Below are 21,854 nucleotides of genomic sequence, written 5' to 3' on the forward strand. Positions count from 1 at the left end.
TTTGAGACGGAGTCTCGCTCTGTCGCCCAGGCTGGAGTGCAGTGGCCGGATCTCAGCTCACTGCAAGCTCCGCCTCCCGGGTTCCCGCCATTCTCCTGCCTCAGCCTCTGGAGTAGCTGGGACTACAGGCATCCGCCACCTCGCCTGGCTAGTTTTTTGTATTTTTTTAGTAGAGACGGGGTTTCACTGTGTTAGCCAGGATGGTCTCGATCTCCTGACCTCGTGATCCACCCGTCTCGGCCTCCCAAAGTGCTGGGATTACAGGCTTGAGCCACTGTGCCCGGCTAAAGTGTTTCTTAAAACATATATTCATTCATTTATTCATTCAACAAACAGTAACTGAGAGTCTATGATGTCCTAGGTACTGTGCTTGGCACTCAAATGCTAACCAGGCAGACATGATCTGTCTTTCTTCCCCATCTAATGGGGAATACAGACTATAAATAAACAGGTGGATAGTGTAATAAAAGCTCTGATGAGGGAAGCCCTGGGTGCTACAGAAGCACAAAGGAGGGGTCCCTAACGCACGTTTCCAAGATCAAGAGAATGTGTCAGCCAAGTGAAAAACTCACTTGGCAACTTTGCTTTTTGCAGAATATACATGTTTATTTAATGAATGCCTGTTGGATTTTCAAAGACAAACAGGCTATTTACACCATGTAGATGGAGACTGACCTGAGGCTCCACAAGCTGAAGGAGTGGGAGCTTTATTTTTGATGAGAGTTTGTGATGCAGATATTGCCACTTATCTCCATTTTGGCCCTGGGGTGACAAGATTGAGTCTGGAACGTCATTTTCAGGGCTGGATGCCTGGTTGCTTTTGAAGAAGAACAAAAGGTGAAGAGAATTATCAACACTAAAAATTTTATATACATTCACAGTTCTATGAGCAATTTTTAAAAGAAACACTCTTAATTCTCCCAGTCATAAAACCACTGAATGTCCAACTCTATTTTTAAATGTTTTACCTTGCAGATGATTCCTGAGCTGTATCTTTATCATGTTGGCAATACTGGGGCCACATTTTCTTAGCATTAAATTCTATGAATTTGATGAAATCTTTCTGTTCCATTGGTTTTAACTCCAGAACCTGTAACTGAATGAAATTCCAGTGGTCCAATCCATCAAGTTTTTCAATTAGTACCCAGTAGTTTCCTCTGCTGAGATAAATCTAATTTTGAGTCAGTTCCTAAATCATTAATTACTATGTCTCTTTCTTGCATCCCTGTTCTTATAAACTCTCACTTCCCAAAAACCTATTTAAAATATTCACACAATAGCTGTTATTTAAACTGCATACATGGAAAATCATCAAAGACGTACAAACAGATTTTGAAAACACAGGCAAAGCAGAGCTGCAACTACAGAAGTTCACCCTGAAGATAGCTGATATAAGATGCAAGTTGATATAAGATGCAAGTTAATAAAGAAGCAAAGTTATGGTGTCCCCAGTGTTAGCAGCTGAAAGCAAAGCAGGTGCTATGGTAAATGCTGAAAACTCTTAGAGTTTCTGCACACACACAAACACCCACATGCCACACTTTGCAGAAATTCCATATAGAAAGCTTTTTTTTTTTTGGAGACAGGTCTCACGCTGTCACCCCAGGCTGGAGTACAGTGGTGTGATCTCAGCTCATTGCAACCTCTGCCTCCTGGATTCAAGTGATTCTCGTGCCTCAGCCTCCCGAGTAGCTGGGATTATAGGCACGCACCACCATGCCTGGCTCATTTTTTTGTATTTTTAGTAGAGATAGGGTTTCACCATATTGTCCAGGCTGGTTTTGAACTCCTGACCTCAAATGCTCCACCTGCCTCAGCCTCCCAAAGTGCTGGGATTACAGGCATGAGCGACTGTGTCTTGGCTTTTTTTTTGGTTTGTTTTTGAAACAGGGTCTCACTATGTTGCCCAGGCTGGTCTCCAACACCTGGCCACAGGTGATCCTCCCACCTCAGCCTCCCAAGTAGTTAGGACTGTAGGTTTGCACCACCTTGCCTGGTTAAAAAGTTATATTATTGTCCCTACAACTGTTGGGGGCTAGAATTACCTGTTGCTGCTGGAAATCTTTTTGTCTGCTGAATAGTGGCCTTTCAGTTACAATGGATTCCAATTCAGAAAGGTTAACTGGTTGGAGAGCTTTTGGATGCTCTGGCTCTGAGGATTTCTTTGCAATGGTAGGATGCTGCAAAATATTTCATAATGGCAGGCTATTTATTTTTAAAAACAAACTCCCCTTTATCTCAATTCTAATAATGGGACCACATAGAAAAATTCTATATAAAATAAATGATGGTATTTTGTTATTTGCTATAATTATACACTATAATTTTTGTTTTTTGAGATGGAGTTTCATACTTGTTGCCCAGGCTGGAGTGCAAGGGTGTGATCTTGGGATCACTGCAACCTCCGCCTCTCGGGTTCAAGGGATTCTCCTGCCTCAGCCTCCCAAGTAGCTGTGATTGCAGGTGTGCCCACCACACCCAGCTAATTTTTGTATTTTTAGTAGAGACAAGGTTTCACCATGTTGGCCAGACTGGTCTCAAACTCCTGACCTCAGGTGATCTGCCTGCCTCATTCTCCCAAAGTGCTGGGATTACAGGAGTGAGCCACCACGCCCAGCCTACTATGATTTAATGTACTTATTTCATAACAACTTCAAAAACTACTACATTTGGTGAAGTCATCATCTTACTTCTTCAAGCTAATTCATCCAATGAATTACTAAAAGCGAGAAAATGTATTGCCTTTTTTCTTAAGAACAAATACCAAATAAAAAAGTATCAAAAAGAGAAACAGTATTATAAATCCAAATTTCCCCTATGGCTAAAATACATTTTTTTAAAAAGAGAGAACATATGAGGATGAAAGGGGAACCACATAGCCTATGTATATGCAGCCAGTCTTATTTCTGTGAACATAAATCTCATAAGTAGGAACCACTCATAAGCACACGCAAATCTTATATAGTAAGATCTACTCATAAGATGCACATTTGCATTTATAAACACTGAGTGCTTTTAAAAATCATGAGAACACCTTAGCTATATGATACTTTGATTAGTATATATAAATATTGGCAAATCAGTAACAAAGTATCCTGGAAAGAGGTTTATGTTTCTGATGTCAAATTTTAGTCACATCTATGAAAGCTTTGTTTTCCAGTCAATTAGTCACAACATTCCTTTATAATACATCCTTCTTTTATGAAGAAGCCTTATACTAGACCTCACTGCCAGCAAGAATACTCAGCCACATTAAACCAACACAAACCAAACCACCACCATCACCAACAACAACCTAGATAGGAAAACTGCAAAGTAGAATGAAATAAAAATAACAAGCCAGTGTACTCATCTACAGTGTTAATGTGTGGAATTCTTTCACACTTAGTACAGTTTCTCTGTAGCTGGTTCATCACTTCCAACCAGAGTTCTCTTCTGGCGGGTCTGCCACATATGTATATCAAGATGTATATCAAGATGAATCAAGTCTATAGATAGTCATTTTTTACCTGATCTTCACTGTGCTTCTCCTGAAGCATCATCTGGACTTTTTCTAAATTGCACTTCACTGTTTTCAGTTTCAGCGAAAGCGCTTCAGCCTCATGTTGAGTGGCTCCATTATCTCCCAGGCCCTGATCTTTGCAAGTCTCTAACAGAAAGGCAACCTTGTGCTCAATCTCTGTTAGCATAGCCTAGGAAATAAAAGCATTTAATTATTCATAGTGTTGTTCTTGAAGAAGTATTCTTCTCGCAAACAAGTTACCACTTACTCTTTTTACCTAAGTGTATACAAGAAGCCCCAGAAACACAGGATGGAAGAAACCCTGGAAAAACAAAAACTTCCACAGAATTCTTGTGCTTTTCAGCAGGGATGCAACCAAACCAATCCCAATTACACATATCACTCTGTAAAATAATTTAAGTAAATGACTCTATAGCTGCCTCACAAAACACATCAGAATGTATTCAGCAGAGGATGGTGGTTAAGAACACAGATCTTGGAACCAGACTATCCGGTTTCAGATCCCAGTCCTGCGACTTAGTAGATGTGTAAGCATAGGCACCTTACTTTAGAGGCGTGTGCCTCTAGTAGTCTGTAAAATGAAGATAATAACCGAACTTACCTCCTAGGGTCATTATGAGGAGTGAATGAATTAAATCCATATACTTTGGCCAGTGCTTGATACCAATCTGTGCTTAAAAAGTGCTGATGTTCTTACTTTCCCCCTACCTTCCTAATCCTTTTTTTTTTTTTTCCCCTGAGACAGAGTCTCACTCTGTTGCCCAGGATGGAGTGCAATGGTGTGATCTTGGCTCACTGCAACCTCTGCCTCCCAGGTTCAAGTAATTTTCCTGCCTCAGCCTCCTGAGAAGCTGGGATTATAAGAATGTGCCACTACACCTGGCTACTTTTCGTATTTTTAGTAGAGATGGGGTTTCGCCATGTTGGCCAGGCTGGTCTCGAATTCCTGACCTCGTGATCTGCCCACTTAGGCCTCCCAAAGTGCTGGGATCACAGATGTGAGCCACCGCGCCTCGCCTACCTTCCTAATTTTTTATGTTGCAATCCAAGTGTGGAGTAGGAATTTAAAAAAGAACTCTATGTAACTGTTTGAAAATTATTTCCCTTGCTCTTTTCCTTCTCTTTCTCAAGCCAAATAAGCCTTCAAACTCTCAGAACACCATAGAAGAAATAATTTGGAACCTGAAATACTTAGTTATTGATACAACCAGCCAATTCACACAAATCTAAAAATACATCAGCTGGATGAAGTAAGTTTCCCAGTAAGTCTCGGTCATTGTATTCCTGCTCAACAGATCAAGTTTGCCCTCTCCTGGGGCTCAGCAGCCAGCTCGGTCATGCCAACTGGCTGGGCACTCAAGTCAACAGCAACAGACAAACTCACATTCCAGCACCATGATCATTTGTACTAAAACTCGGTGCATGACTAAGAACAAGCTTCATTCATTGAGCGAATTTAAGGAATTACAATTTTTCCTTAAGGAAGAACTCTATTCTTAAAACAAAATTTCAAATAATTTATCTTACAACTCCTTCATCCAAGCAAGCTACAATAGGCCCCTTCATCCATGCTTTTACTTTTTGTGGTTTCAGTTACCTGCAGTCAATCACGGCTCAAAAATATTAAATGGAAAATTCCAGAAATAAATAATTCATACATTTTAAATTTTGCACCCTCTGAGCAGCATGATAAAATTGCACACCATCCTGCTCCATCCCACCCAGGATGTGAATCATCCCTTTGTCCAGCATATCCACACTCTACCACTCTGCCCATTAGTTACTTAGAAGACGCTGAGTATCCCTAATCTGAAAATCCAAAATCCCAAAATGCTCCAAAATCTGAAACTTTTTATGCACCATGCCAGAAGTGGAAAATTCCACACCCAACCTCATGTGATGGGTCACAACTGAACTTTGTTTTGTGCATAAAATTATTAAAGTTATTATATAAAATACCTTCAGGGTATGTGTATGAGGTATAGATAAAATATAAATTGGCCGGGCACGGTGGCTCAAGCCTGTAATCCCAGCACTTTGGGAGGCCGAGACGGGCGGATCACGAGGTCAGGAGATCGAGACCATCCTGGCTAACACGGTGAAACCCCGTCTCTACTAAAAATACAAAAACTAGCTGGGCGAGGTGGCGGGCGCCTGTAGTCTCAGCTGCTCGGGAGGCTGAGGCAGGAGAATGGCGTAAACCCGGGAGGCGGAGCTTGCAGTGAGCTGAGATCTGGCCACTGCACTCCAGTCCGGGCGACAGAGCAAGACTCCGCCTCAAAAAAAAAAAAAAATATATATATATATATAAATTGAGGCCTAGCATGGTGGCTCATACCTGTAATCCCAGCACTTTGGGAGGCTAAGACAGGAGGATCACTTGAGGCCAGGAGTTTGAGACCAGTCCGGGCAACACAGTGAGATCCCGAGTCTACAAAAAACAAAATTAGCCTGGCATGGTGGTGTACGCCTGTAGTCCTAGCTATTCCAGAGATTGGGGCAGGAGGACTGCCTGAGCCCAGCGGTTCAAGACTGCAGTGAGCCATGATCATGCAACTGCACTCCAGCCTGGGTAACAGAGCAAGACCCTTAACTCTAATATAAATAAAGAAATTAATTTATTAATTTAGTGTTTAGACTTGGGTCCTCTTTCCAAGGTATCTCATTATGTATATGCAAATATTCCAAAATCCCCCCCCAAAAAGCCAAATGCAAAATACTTCTAGTTCCAAGTATTTTGGGATAAGGGATAATCAATCTGTAGCCATCTCAGTTGTCAGACTGAAAAAACATAATACACAGAGTTTGGTACTATCCGCGGTTTCAGGCATCCACTAGGGGACTTGTAACACTGTCCCCACAGATAAAGGTGGGACGACTCTACTTACATCCTTATAGATTCTTCTAAGTTTAAATAGTATGTACCCATAGACTGTACAGTGGCAGCCGGGCGCGGTGGCTCAAGCCTGTAATCCCAGCACTTTGGGAGGCTGAGACGGGCGGATCACAAGGTCAGGAGATCGAGACCATCCTGGCTAACATGGTGAAACCCCATCTCTACTAAAAATACAAAAAACTAGCCGGGCGAGGTGGCGGGCGTCTGTAGTCCCAGCTACTCGGGAGGCTGAGGCAGGAGAATGGCCTAAACCCGGGAGGCGGAGCTTGCAGTGAGCTGAGATCCGGCCACTGCACTCCAGCCCGGGCGACAGAGCAAGACTCCGTCTCAAAAAAAAAAAAAAAAAAAAGATTGTACAGTGGCTATAAACAAAATGTAGCATAATTTTATGCTCTGTTTTTCCCACTTAACTATTTACATACTTTTTCATCTGTCTCCACGTTTCATGATTTTTGTTTTAACAGTTACAAGTTGATATCCCTTGATTCACTTATCAATTTCCCTCTTGTTACCCTTTTGTTTCTAGTTCTTCACTTTTGTAATCAAAGCTTCTATAATTACTTTTCTCAATTTAGATTATTTTCAGAAGGTAAATTAAAAGTAATGGTACTGGCCAGGCATGGTGGCTCATGCCTGTAATCTCAGCACTTTGGGAGGCCAAGGCAGGTGGATCACCTAAGGTCAGGAGTTTGAGATCACCCTGGTCAAAATGGGGAAACCCTGTTTCTACTAAAAATACAAAAATTAGCCAGGTGCTGTGGCGCATGCCTGTAATCCCAGCTACTTGGGAGGCTGAGGCAGGAGAATCTCTTGAACCCAGGAGGCAGAAGTTGCAGTATGCCGAGATTGTGCCACTACACTCCAGCTTGGGCGAGAGCAAGACTTCGTCTCAAAAAAAAAAAAAAAAAAGTAATGGTACTTTTAGCTCAAAGAGGATGAACAGCTTATATGTTGACACCTGACCTCCCAAAACATTGAGCCAATTAGATAGAACTATCAGACATTAGAGGATCTATATTTCCAGAATGATATAATTTTTTCTAATGTAATGTAGAAACAATAGGTGTTCTACTTTATGTCTTTAATAATCAAGAATAAACAATTCTCAAATATTAAATTACTAAGCATAATCCTCCCTCCCTCCCTTCTTTCCTTTCTCTCTTTATTTTTTTGACAGTGTCTTACTCTCTCGCCCAGGCTGGAATGCAGTGGTGCAATCATAGCTCACTGCAGCCTTGAATTCTTGGACTTAAGAGAAACTCGTGCCTCAGCCTCCCAGGTAGCTGGGACTACAGACACACACCACCATGCCCAGCTAGTTTTTTTTTTTTTTATTCATTTTTATTATTTTGTAGAGAGGAGATATAACTATGTTGCCCCGGCTGGTCTCAAACTCCTGGCCTCAAGCAATCCACCCGCCGTGGCCTCCCAAAGTGCTGGGATTACAGGCATGAGCCACCACGCCTGCTCTATAATCTTGACTGAACTGTTTGCTCCTGTCCTTTGGCCATTTTTCCACTGGAATTTTGTGTTTTTACAGACCACTTTAAGGTTTTTATATGTTTCAATAATAACTTTATTGTGTCATATTATATAAATGAGCCAAAGATGCCCTTGTATGTTGGCCCCATGTGGTTTTTCTTCAAAGCAGGTCAGAAGCAGTAAGTTCGAAATAGTGCCAGCACCAGACTCAAATTTTTACACACTTGACGGCTTTAAACGCAGCCCAAATAAGTGTCTTTTAATCCATTTAGAGCCCGTCTGCTTTGTATACTGCTGAAAACTGCACCCAACATCTGCCAGCCATGGACAAGACTAACCCTGGGCTACAAAACATTCCCAAGCCTCTGCTGCCCTTTGGTGCTCTCTGACTCAGAGACCACTGTGCTGAGACATCGCTAGACACGTACGTTCCCTCTCTGTTTCTCCTCTCCCCGGGGAGTTCCCTTGCCCTCCCCCGCCTCTGAGTGGTGGTCCGACCCCCAGTCTATGCCTTCGCCTCTGGAAGGTCTCCTGCAGTAAAGAGCTTCTCTGTCCCTCACGATCCTAATCCTGCCAAAATGCTGCCCAAATAAAGCTTGTTGGGGGCTACTGCCACCTGGTAGTCACGTCTTTTCCTTGAGCAGCCTGGAAATCCTTGAACTCACTACAAGTGGCAATGAAGATGGGATTCTGGTGACAATCAAGCAGTTGGCATAGGGTCTACTCAGTCAGTAGATAATCAGCTGGCAAATCAATCCTGAATGGCCTTAAGTGGGTGGGACTCAAAATCTGGACCGCCTCGAGTTGAGCTTAGCATAGCATTGCTCTGTGCTATATGACGCTCTATGGCATTCACAGGCTCCCCTGGGCCTCATCAGCCAGGCCAAGCGGCAGTGCCAGTATCTGAGTGAACCTATCCTTTTAGAACTGACTTTTGGACTGGGCATGATAGCTCACACCTGTAATCCAGCACTATGGGTGGATCACTTGAGCCCAGGAGTTCGAGACCAGACTGGGCAATATAGTGAGACCTCTCATCTCTACAAAAAAATACCAAAAGTAGCCGGGTGTGGTGGTGCAGAGCTGTAGTCCCAGCTACCTGGGAGGCTGAGGTGGGAGGATCACCTGAGCCCAGGAAGTCGAGGCTGCAATGAGCTATGATTACTCCACTGCACTCCAGCTTGGGCAACAGGGCGAGACCCTGAAAAAAAAAAAAAAAAAAAAAAAGAACTGACTTTGGAGATCAGAGGTGCTGAGCTGCACAGAGAAGGAGGCTGGCCTGTCTGTCTGGTTCCTGGATGTTGTAAGACTGTGGGCTTACATAGAAGGGGAGAATGCACACCTGTGGATCAAAGGCAGGCTACCCACAACAACATAACAGGTTACAGCAGAAAACGCTCCCTGTGGCAGGGCTAGTGATATTGGTACTCTGAGACAAGAGGGTGCCTTCATCCCTGGCAGACAAGCCCATATGGTAGAGACAAGGCTGGTTCCCTAAGTGCAGCTGGGAGACAGGTCTTTGCAAGCAGCTCGCATGCCCCTGCTCTTGTGACACTCGATTATGCTGTTGCAATGTCATCATTCTAGCCTCTCCCTGGAGGGATTAGAAACCCCAACCTTTGGGCTGAGACGGCAAGCTTTACTCAGAGTGACTAGCGGCAAGGAAGTTTATATCCCTGCCCCTCCCAAGCAAAACCCAGGGCATTCCTAGTAAAATGGCTGCAAAGATTGCAAATCAAAACTTTTGGTTTCATTTCTGATGAATGAATATTCTAATTACTTATTAAAATCAATAAAATAATAGCATTTACTGAGCACTTGTTATATACTTTATACACCTTATTTAATCCTGACAAAAATCCTATGAGATAACTTTATATCCTATGACACTGCTTTAAATACCTTATTTAAATCCTATGACACTACTTTAAATACTTTATTTAATCCTGACAAAAATCCTATGAGATAACCTACTATATAAGGAAAATGAGGCTGAGAAGTTCACTTCCCGAAATTCACAGCTAATGTGACAGAGCTGGATCAGACTCTAGATTCTGAACTCTAACCCACTACTGTCCCCTCAAATAAGATGTTTCCATAAAGCATTTCAAAGAATTACCCTGAGAACTAAAAGTTGAGGCCAAGATAAATGTAAGGGTCAGAGTAACAGAAAGAAAAACAGTGTCGCTTTAAGAGAAATTCACCCAATCTTGGCAGATGATTGGTGGAGAGGCAAACCATGAACTCTGACTTCTCAGTCTTACCTGGCACCCTACCAGCTGCTGTTCCACCACCTGCTGCATGTCTGTGTTTAATGTTTCCGGCTCAAATGCCACGTTGGCTTGTTGCAGCCACAGCTCCAGCTCGGCCACCTGGGTCTTGCAGGCATGCAGGACTTCTGTGGGCTCCGGCCTAGTTTTCTCCACCCTGGGCTCCAAACCTCCTTGCGCGTCACAAGAGTCCAGAGTGGCAGCCTCATTAGAAGGTGTGGTGCCCTAAGAGAAATCCAAAGATAAGCCAGGGAGTCCAAAGTTTTCAGACTTGGGGCCTACAAAGACCTGGGAACCTGCAACATTTCCCCAGTTAAAAGAAATAAAATCAGGACAGAAGAAGGAAGAAAGAAAAGAGAAATGCACCTCCACACTCATAGCAACAATCACGTGACCTGGTGCCACAGGTTTCCAAGCAGCCGATCTGCGAGTACACAGGTACAGTATTCCCGGGCACAGAGGACGCGAACAGGCTCACAGTTCACTACCCAGTGAGCCCCAGGAGACAGGTGAGAATGTGAGTGACAGGGGGTGTGTGTGTCTGAAACATTTAAGGGAATTGGCCAGTGTTTAGCGTTACGTGACACATGATTAAGCAATGCTTACATTGCTGCACACTCTATTCAAACAGAAAAACAAAACAAAACAGAACTCGATCTTTACATCCCAGCAGGGATACAATAAAATATACCACATAATTTTAACTTAACATCTTCTCAAAGAGTTAGATTATAAAAATTTTAGCTTTTTAAAAACATACATGTATCACTCATCTAAACTTTTCCCTAATAAAAACAACTTGAGTCAAGTAATGAACTTCAGTAGAGTAACCTGGTAACTGTTTTCTATTCCTCAGAGGGAATCCCTACAATACTTTCCCCTTCTGCATACTCAAATATGACTGAGTTAAGGACTAGATGCTCATAGTATAAAGAAAGTGTGGTGTGTTCTTTTTCCATTGAAATAACTGGGCTGTTTATCAACTCAACAGAAAATTTTCTCCCAGATACCAAATGAAAGTATTCCAGTAATTTTTTTTTTTTTTTTTTTTTTTTTTTGAGACGGAGTCTCGCTCTGTCACCCAGGCTGGAGTGCAGTGGCTGGATCTCAGTTCACTGCAAGCTCTGCCTCCCAGATTTACGCCATTCTCCTGCCTCAGCCTCCCGAGTAGCTGGGACTACAGGTGCCCGCCAAGACGCCCAACTAGTTTTTTTGTGTGTGTGTATGTGTGGTTTTTTTTGGAGAGACGGGGTTTCACTGTGTTAGCCAGGATGGTCTCGATCTCCTGACCTCGTGATCCGCCCGTCTCGGCCTCCCAAAGTGCTGGGATTACAGGCTTGAGCCACTGCGCCCAGCCGTATTCCAGTAATTATATATTAAGTATGTTCAACCTGGAGGCAAAAGATAATTTGATACAGAGATGTATTTACTTCCCACTGTATTATCTATCCTTCCCCAGAATATGGAAAGAGTAACATTGATACTTCTAGAGAAATTCCTTTAGGAATAAGGATTTGTGTTTTGCTGTATAAACTTTTTGGTCTCAATAAATATTTTATTGATTATGGTAAGATACAATGTTTTCTATAAGACTCTGTTAACATGTTAACATGTTAATAAAATGAAATTCTGGCCAAGTGACGACCTTTGAATCGGAGTTGATTGCAAATGTATACCCTAACTCAAATGCACATTCCCCAGTGTTTACGGAATTTTGTTTAGACATAGAACTTTCAGTGTAAAAGAGTGAACAAAATTGGTAGGTGGTGACAAACACGTGCCGGACATGAGAATCCTGTTCATTTTCATGCACGCTGATGAATATTACGAAAGCTGGTCTGGCACAAGTGTCTCTGGGTTGTACTTTTTACCTTTCACCATCTATTATCTTCACATACGTTTGCTGTTTTCTGCCAAAATGCCATTTCTTCCCTGCCTTCATTAATCTATTATAATAATTTTCTTCAAGAATCACCTTCTCAAGGAAACTTTTCCTTGCATTGTGCTTTTTCTGAACTTCATATATAGTCAGGTCTATGCTTGGATTCACCTGTTTTAATTTTCTTTTTTAATCCTGACTTTTTTTTTTTCTTCTTGAGACAGAGTCTCCCTCTGTCACCTAGGCTGGAGTGCAGTGGCATGTTCTCAGCTCACTGCAACCTCCACCTCCCAGGTTCAAGTGATTCTCCTGTCTTGGCCTCCCAAGGAACTGGGATTACAAGAACACGCCACCATACCTGGCTAATTTTGTACTTTTAGTAGAGGCAGGGTTTTGTCATGTTGGCCAGGCTGGTCTTGAACTCCTGGCCTCAAGTGATCCACCTGCCTAGACCTCCCAAAGTGCTGGGATTACAGGCATAAGCCACAGTGCTTGGCCCTGATTTTTTTTTTTAAAGCAACAGTTGTGTGATTTTGCTTCCAGACTTCCAGACATCAATTTCTAGTCATCTGATTAATTCCCTTCTAGTTTTCAGATATTGCTATAGATAAAGATTTTGGGATCCCCTTTCCTTTTTCTGCCACTTGAGAAAACAATCTTTTAATATTAGTTAATCTAAGACAATCTATTAATATTAATTAATCTGTAATCACAGATTTACCACCTGCCTTCATTATTTATTCAAAAATTTTATTTGAGCACCTGTTATATGCCACACACCTTTTTTTTTTTTTTTTGACATAGGGTCTTGCCATGTTGCCCAAGCGGGTCTCTAACTTCTGGGCTCAGGTGATCCTCCTGCCTTGGCCTCTCTAAGTGCTGGGATTACAGACATGAGTCACCAAACCTGGCCCTCCACATGCTTTTTAAAATGACACTATTGAGTTTCTCTGCTTTCTCATGAACTCACCAAATTAATGAGGAAATAAGGAAGCTGCATGACTAATCTGGGTTTTATTTTCTAGTTATTTGAACCTGAAAAGAATCCAAAGGGGAAGAGAAGAAAAAAAGAATATTTCCAACCACAGAGCTTCAAGAGCTGAGGGTGGCCTAAGGAACCCACTAGAGATCAGTTCACTCACCTCTTTTTAAAGTCTAAGAAACCCAAGTGCACAGAACGTTTAATCAGCCCACATGCCTCCCTTTTTACCATGTTGCTTCTGAGAAGCACCCAAGTTACTTACCCAAGGTCACATAGCTCTGTGATCTTTTAATTCAGAGTTCCCTGGTTTTTTACACAGTAGCACCCCTGTAAAATACCTTCTCTAAATGATAGCCCCAAATTCTAAAAGCAAAACTTATTTAAATGGATGTTTTATGATTGTACACCTTGTAGGGGGGAGCTAAAAAGTATTACTACAAGTATTTCTTATTAAATAAATATGTCATCTCTAAAGCATAACTGTAAATTAATAATAGCTAGCCTTTATTGGGCTCTTAACACAAGCAGGCACTGGGCTAAGCATAATACACGGACCACCACCTTATTTCAAAACTAAAACCTATTATTACTTCTAGTGTACAGATGAGGAAACTGGGCTTAGGGAGGTTATTCAAACTGCCTCCTAGTTGTATGGTCACACAACTAGTAAATAGAATCAAAAGCAATTCCTGCTTTCACTACACTTTGGCATCTACAATTCCACATTCTTGACATAATTTCACCAACCTTTTAGTATCCAAGTTAACTTTTCAGTTGGTGAATCACATTGCTTCATTTCTGCATCAACACATCACTGATCTAAATGATCAGTGAAGTAATCAGTTAAAATAAAAAAAACTGCAGTTAAAATGCATGTTGATTTTCTGGCTATTGCTACATTTCATGCCAAAATAGCAAACCTTTACATTTTCTCCTTAATACTTCAGGCATTTCTACAAACACCTGCATATCTCCCCCACTGCTTATGAAATGTAAAACTGAGTACCTAAAGTACAGTACCTAACTGCACATGAATAAATGCAAAGCATGCCCCTGGAATGCCATGGTGGCGGTTTACTCTGAGGTCATGCCTAGCTTGATTTCACATTTTTCCATACTAAATATTTATCCTTGGTTGTAATATGACTCGGAATTTTACTAACAATTATGCAAATATCATTTGGTCAATACACTTAACCCCTGAAACAAAAGGTTTGTTGAGGCTGATAGAAGGCTGATGACATTGGCTGCCTGGTCTCTGCAGAGTCCCCACTTTCCCTCTCTTCAGTGATGTGCCGTGCCGATGAGACAGAAATGACTAAAAGGCAGGAAGACAGTCACCAAGAGGTATGCAACTTGGAGCCAGTAAAGGAGTCCCTGAATAATCAGAAGTGGACAAATTCCTCCTGTAGTAAAGGGTAACATCTATTTTTCCTGCCCCAAGAATTCCTCCCCAGCAAAAGTTCTGAGTTAAGAAGAAAATACAAATACACACATACATAAATTAGTTTAAAAGAGAGTCACTGGAACCTAATAGTTCAAAGCTCAGGTTCTAAACTCAGAGTCAGAAAGATCTGGGTTTGAATCCTAGCTTTGCCACTTACTAGCTAAATGACCTTGGGCATCTTACTTCTCTGAGCCTCAGTTTCTCTATCTATAAAGTGGGGTAACAGCAATATTTATCTCATAGAGCTGTTGTTAATGATTAAAAGAGATGGCATATGTAAAATCTCAGTACCTGGCCCATATTAAATGTTCAGTAAGTATTTTGTTATCCTCCTTTTTCTTCTTCCTTCTCTTTATTGTCATCATTATCTAGTATCCACATGGTCAGGGAAAAGACCCTAGAGGTCATCCACACCAGCAGAAAGAATATTAAGCAGAATGGCTACTGTAGCTAAAACACCATTGAAGCTACATCTGATTTTTAATTAGGTGTCAAAAATAACATTATGGTGGGAAGATGATTTGAGACCAGGAGTTCGAGACCAGCCTGGGCAACATGGCAGAACTGTGTGTCTGAAAAAAATACAAAAATTAGCCAGGCGTGATGATGTGTACCTGTGGTCCTAGCCACCTGGAAGGCTAAGGTGGGAGGATCACCTGAGCCCAGGAGGTTGAGGCTCCAGTGAGCCATGATTGTGGTCACTGTACTCCAGCCTGGGTGAAGAGTGAGACCATGTCTCAAAAACAAAACAAAACCCAGATTAATTCTGAATAGCAAAAAAACCTACTGACCAGGTCAGCAACTTTCTTAGCATAGCCACTGGGTGTAAACCTCTCACATTTGTCCACCTTCCCAGACATATATTGTTAAGAGAGACAGAGAATGAAACAGAGGAGGGAAAGAAAGAAGAGAAAGGAGTAACAATTTGAGAACTAAGAGATATTTTTGAAGACTAGACAAAAGGTTGGGAGAAAAAAACATAAATACAACTCAGTATAAAAGAAGAGATGCAATAATTAAACAATAGAAATAGCAAAAACATGCCAATATCTTTTACAGGAGCTATTTGGTGAGACCCATGGAGCTTTAGGTCCAGCTAAACACCAAGGTTAACTTGGGAAATAGTACCCGTCCCCCCACACCCTGCTGTAAGGCGTTCTTGAGAACCACTGAGGTACAAGATTCCAAATTAGGAAGCCAGATTAGAATATTCTGGGTTTGATTCCTTATTCCCCCATTCACTAGTCATATATATATATTTTTTAAATATAAATACACACACACACACACACACACATATATATATATTTTTTAAAGACAGAGTCTTGCTCAATCGTCCAGGCAGGCTGGAGTACAGTGGCACAATCTTGGCTCACTGCAACCTCCTCCTCCCAGGTTCAAGCGATTCTCATGCCTCAGCCTCTTGAGCAGTCGGGATTACAGGCACGTGCCACCACGCCCGGCTAATTTTTTTATTTTTAGTAGAGACGGGGTTTCACCATGTTGGTCAGGCTGGTCTCAAACTCCTGACCTCAGGCGATCTGCCCGTCTCGGCCTCCCAAAGTGCTGGGATTACAGGCTTGAGCCACCACGCCTGGCCCACTAGCTATATTTTTATTCCCTGAATTTTGATTTCTTAATTTGTAAACATATGGTAGGGACGAACCTACCTTATACAGTCTGAGAGTTAAACGGATAACTATAAATGCCTTTTATATTAATCAATACCTTCTCTACTTTCTTTGCCCCCATAAGTTCTATCTACAGATTAAAGAAGTAGTCATCAACGGAAAGACTGTTTCATGTTCACAAATGGTAAATGAGTGAAAAACATCTAATTCTCTACGCCATGTCTATTTTCTTTGTAAATATCTGCTGACAAGTCTTCCAGTTCTACAGCTTGACAGCACATATCTTCATATGTTAAAGTTCAAAAGGAACACTTGGCTTGATGTACAAGGTATTGCAGGACACAGAACACTGGTCATCTCTAGGTGCTAGTCCAGCTATCTGAGCAGCTTACTTACTACCAACCGGGACTTACCTCTTCTGTTTGGTTGGGCCTTGGGGAACATTCTGGGCCTTGCTCAGTGTTTAGTGAGTCTGGTGTGAGGATCTGTGCCATGGAATTATCACAGGTGCTTATTTTCCCATATGCTTCCTGTAAAGAAAAGAATCAGAGCTCCAGAAAAGGTCCTGCCCTGGTGCCACGTGAGTTCTTCTTTCTGTGCCTGCTCATTTAACAAACTACCTGCTTGCAAAAAAAGTCAGGTACAGAGAAGTCAGGTACAATTAGAAAAAAGTTTGCTCATTAGAGAAAAAATCAGCTTCCCCAAGATTGTCTTTATTTGAAAGACTTACATTCTCCAAACTTCTCTTCTTAATGAGCACATAAAGAATCTAGAGAATTAGGTACTTAGGTAGATTTTTCCAGAAGTATGCTTTGTCTTGTTGAATAATTCTTTAAAAGTATGTCTTTATGAAAATTTAAATTACGCCGGGCGTGGTGGCTCACGCCTGTAATCCCAGCTCTCAGGGAGGCAGAGGCGGGAGGATAGCTTGAGCCCAGGAGTTCGAGACCTGCCTGGGTAGTACAGCGAGACCCGGTTCTCCACAAAAAGGGGAAAAAAAAAAAAAAAAGACGAAAATTTAAATTACATGGCCAGGTGTGATGTCTCACACCTATAATCCCAGCACTTTGGAAGGCCAAGGCAGGAGAATTGCTTGTGCTCAGGAGTTTGAGACCAGCCTGAGCAACATGGTAAGATCCTGTCTCTACCGAAATAAATAAATAAACAAACAAACAAACAATTATATGATAAAGGTCACATTTCAAATAGTGGGGAAAAGGCGAATTTATTCCATTTAGGAACTACGAAGGCATTTGATGAAAAATATAAGTAGAATTATTGTATTACTCCTAACAATAAATTCTAGTTATGAAAAATATAACTAGAATCCTTGTATTACCCCTAACAATAAATTCTCATTGAATTCTCCAAGTTATACCATAAAAATTCTAGGTGTGGGGAAACATGACAAGAAATGAAAATAATATTAGTATTGACTATATAAAAAAAATAATAATATGCACCACAAAAGTTACCATAATCTAAGTTAAAGAGAAATAACAAACTGGGAAAACTATTATACATAGTATTAATATTCTTTTTTTTTTTTTTTTTTTTTTTTTGAGATGGAGTCTCACTCTGTCGTCCAGGCTGGAGTGCAGTGGCTTTATCTTGGCTCACTGCAAGCTCCGTCTCCTGGGTTCACACCATTCTCCTGCCTCGGCCTCCCGAGTAGCTGGGACTACAGGTGCCCGCCACCACACCCGGCTAGTTTTTTGTATTTTTAGTAGAGACGGGGTTTCACCATGTTAGCCAGGATGGTCTCAATCTCCTGACCTCGTGATGCGCCCCCCTTGGCCTCCCAAAGTGCTGGGATTACAGGTGTGAGCCACTGTGCCCGGCCAATATTCTTAATATATTAATTACTCTTATAAATAATAAGGAAAACATCAACCCTTACATAGAAAAACAGTCAAATGGTGGGAACAAGCAAGTCACAAAAGAAGAATTACAAAAGCCAGTAGGCATCTAAAGAAATATTCAACATTCTTAGAGCATAACTTAATTTAAACCACTGGCTAAGTTTGGCTAAGACTGACAATATCAAAAATCAGCTTAGGGGTCAGGAAATGCAATTCCATGTATACCTAGGAGAAATAGAATTGGCACAGCCTTTCTGTTTTTCTTTCTTTCTTTCTTTCTTTTTTTTTTTTTTTTTTTGAGACAGGGCCTCACTCTGTCACCCAGGCTGCGGTGCAGTCGTGCAACCTTAGCTCACTGCAGCCTTCATCTCCCAGGCTCAAGTGACCCTCCCGCCTCAGTCTCCAGGACTATAGGCGCCCGCCTCTGCGCTTGACTAATTTTTATATTTTTTTACACAGACAGGGTTTCACTATGTTGCCCAGGCTGGTCTTGAAGTCCTGGGCTCAAGCTGTCCACCCACCTCAGCCTCCCAAGGTGCTAAGATTACAGGCATGAGACACTGTGCCTAGCTTGGTATAACCTTTCTAGAAGGCAGTTTGAAAATGTGTGTCACATTTTAAATGGGTATATACTCTGATTCAGCAAGCCTTCTTTTAAGGTTAACCAAAGTTAAGCAATGGGAAAATGACATGTACACAAAGAATTAACACAACGTGGGAGAAAGCATGTGGATATTATAATCAACCAACCTTGATTGCTCTACCTGCAAGTTGTGTGATCTCGGAAAAATTAACCTGAACTCTCTGAACCTCAGTTACTTCACCTTTAAAATGGGAATAAAAACTATCTCACCCACGCTTGCAATTTAGTCACATATATATGGCATTTAGCATTTCCTAAGAAAATGTTAGTGTCTTTTCAGCTTCTTCTACTGAAAACAGTGACTGTTATCAGAAAGGTACAAACCAAGAATTAAAGGTAGAGATTAGATAAAATCAGAAAGGTAGGTAGGGATCAGGAAAATCTGGAATGCCAGGCTAAGTTTGCATTTTCTTCAGTAGATAATCAGACTCCATGAAGAATTTTAAGCTGAGGTTTAGCATGATTGGTTTTAGGAAAAGTCATCAGTATTTTATAAGATGTATTAGGAAAAACAATTGGAAATTGTAAACCAATTAGAGGGCTACTCCAAAAGTCCAGGGAAGTAATAAGAATTGCTTGAAATAAGATGATAGCAACAATAATGGGAGGAGAGGTTGTATGCAGTGAATGGACATCATTGGCCACTGACAGGATGTGAAAGGTGAGAGAAATGAGGCACCTAATAGAACTCCAAAGTTTATCTCTGAGAAAATAATGGCACCATTAGCAGACATTGAGAAATTAGTAAGAGGCGCAAGCTTTGAAGGAAAGTTGGTAAAATGGGTTTGAGTTGGAGAAACTCCATCCCAAAAACGTCTATCAGGAGGATAGAAATGTGGAATAGATTTATAGATTTAAGGGAAAAGCCAAGACTAGAGATTTAGTTTGGTCATCACTGGCATAGAGGTGACCACAAAGCTCTCAGAGGAAATAAAATTGCCCTGAAAGAAAACAGAGAGGCTGGGCGCAGTGGCTCACACCTGTAATTCCAGCATTTTGGGAGGCCAAGGCGGGTGGATCATCTGAGGTCAGGAGTTCAAGACCAGCCTGGCCAACATGGCAAAACTCTGTCTCTACTAAAAATAAAAAAATTAGCCAGGCATGGTGGCAGGTGCCTGTAATCCCAGCTGCTTGAGAGGCTGAAGCAGGAGAATCATTTGAACCCAGGAGGCAGAGGTTGCAGTGAGCTGAGAACGCACCACTGCACTCCAGCCTGGGTGACACATCGAGACTCCGCCTCAAAAAAAAAGAAAACAGGGAGAAGGAAGAAGACAGAACATTGGGGGAATGCCTAGCATCACAGACGAAAGAGAAAGAGGGGCAAGAAAAGGAGACGGAGGAGGGACTAGAGGTAGAAGGGACAGGGAAGAACAGAATTAAGAAAGTTAAAGGAACACCACAGTTAAAGAAGGAAGAGGTGGTCAATCCCAGAGAGGTCAATAAGGATTAGGACTAATAAAAGGGCACTAAATTGGTGCTCCAGAAATCAATGGCAGTTTAAGCACAGCCAGAGGCTGAAACAAGGTTACAAAAGGGGCCTAGGGAGTGGAGCACCAAGGAAAGACCTTCAGTAGCAAATGAAAGAGGAAGTGTGGTAATTAACATGGGAAGCAGGATCAAGAAATTCAGTTCATTAAAGTACCATACTGAGCTGAGTATAGGATATAAACGATAAGCTTCTTTCCACTCATGAAATCGTATCAGGTGTATTCATAAAAATGTGCTAAGTCATAATTGAGGTCCAGAATCCTATTGGAAAACAGGGAAAGAGACGGCAATTTTCCTTGCAGGATGTCAGGAGGTTTCTTGGAGCAGGGGAAGTTGAGATGGGTCTTTGTGGACAGGAATGAAGTCTACAGCCAGGCATGGAGAAAGGGCATCCCAGGGACCAAAGCCTTCTGTGGAGCCACTGAAGATGCAGGCTGGTTCTGGAACTATCTCTCTGTTTGAAGTAGTGGGGCCACAAGGAAGAGAACATGTTAGGGAGGGGAAGCCTGAGTACTGAGGTAGAGAAGGAAGGAACCTAGCCAGAGGCAGAGACTGACAAGGCTGGTACAGGCAGAGAATGGTGCCAACGATTAGGGAAAGAGTTGGCATGAGAGCGGGGCAGGGGGTCAGCCCTGGATAGGAGGCAGGAGCGAGAGGTGTATGGATCACGAGGATGCAAAGATCTTCCGGGAGCAAAGGAAGAACGTGGTTCATAGGCTTACGATGATTTTCTAAAGTGAGGGCATTTGAGAGATTGGAAAATATTTAGAATGTCATAAGGAGCAAAAAAGACTTAGCGCATCTAATTTACCTTACATACTACTTTGTTTCACACACACACACACACACACACACACACACACACAGAAGATTATGGAGAGACCCTCCACCAATACTCCCAAAAGAGCGGCATGTTAATTTAAATGCTTTGGTAAAACAGTGCAGTGAAGCTTTTAGCTGCCCCTTTGAGTTATCTGTTTGGTCAGTTTGGATTTTCACATATATGGAGTTTTCTTCAAAAAAAGTACTCTCCTGTTATCACTGAGTACACAACAGAAATAGAACCAAGCAGGGGCTCACTAAGGCTGTCTTTGTGTTTGTGCAAAGGTGATGTCAGAAGCTTTCAAAGATTCACGGTAGCCGAGAGAGAAGGAACCTAAGTGTCCATCAACTGATGAATGGAGAAAGAACGCACGGCATATATATACAACAGAGTACTATCCAGTCTTCAAAATGTAGGAGATTCCATCATTTGTGACAATATGGATAAACCTGAAGACATCATGTTAAGTGAAATAAGCCAGGCACAGAATGATAAATACCGTATGATCTCACTTACATGTGTAATCTAAAACTACGGACTGCACAGAAGCAGAGAATAGGATGGTGGTTACCAGGGCTGTTGGGGGTGGAGGGTAGGGGCTGAGAGAGGGCCTGGGGAAATGTTGGTCAAAGGATACAAAATTTCAGTTGAACAGGAGGAATAAATTCAAGAGAATCTATGTATAACATGGCAATTATAGTTAATAATAATGTATACTTAAAAGTTGCTAAGCGACTAGATTTTAGGTATTCTAATTACTGAAAATGTGACAAATATGTGAGGTAATGCATATGTTAATTAGCTTGATATAGCCATTTCCAATGTATACACATTTCAAAACATGTTGTATACCATAAATATATACAATTGTTGTCAGCTTAAAAAAAAAAAAAGAAATTCCGCCCATTGTAGGTTCCCTCCCTAAGCA

At 41.7% G+C, this 21,854-nt stretch overlaps 1 protein-coding gene across 2 annotated transcripts in view; it reads right to left on the minus strand.

The window, feature by feature from the left end:
- Nucleotides 1–21,854, minus strand: part of SYNE2 (spectrin repeat containing nuclear envelope protein 2) — a 380,145-nt gene that overhangs the window by 106,706 nt on the left and 251,585 nt on the right. The window contains exons 65-70 of one of the 2 annotated variants that reach the window (XM_023232104.2): nucleotides 16,524–16,640; nucleotides 10,166–10,396; nucleotides 3,510–3,692; nucleotides 2,046–2,180; nucleotides 969–1,096; nucleotides 676–817 (exon numbers count right to left, since the gene is read on the minus strand). In XM_023232104.2, the coding sequence (XP_023087872.2) occupies nucleotides 676–817; nucleotides 969–1,096; nucleotides 2,046–2,180; nucleotides 3,510–3,692; nucleotides 10,166–10,396; nucleotides 16,524–16,640 (936 nt within the window). The remainder of the gene's footprint in view (nucleotides 1–675; nucleotides 818–968; nucleotides 1,097–2,045; nucleotides 2,181–3,509; nucleotides 3,693–10,165; nucleotides 10,397–16,523; nucleotides 16,641–21,854) is intronic. The other variant, XM_023232093.3, reaches the window with a different exon arrangement.

This window comes from Piliocolobus tephrosceles, chromosome 6 (assembly GCF_002776525.5).
Source record: "Piliocolobus tephrosceles isolate RC106 chromosome 6, ASM277652v3, whole genome shotgun sequence".
NCBI classification, from domain to species: domain Eukaryota; kingdom Metazoa; phylum Chordata; class Mammalia; order Primates; family Cercopithecidae; genus Piliocolobus; species Piliocolobus tephrosceles.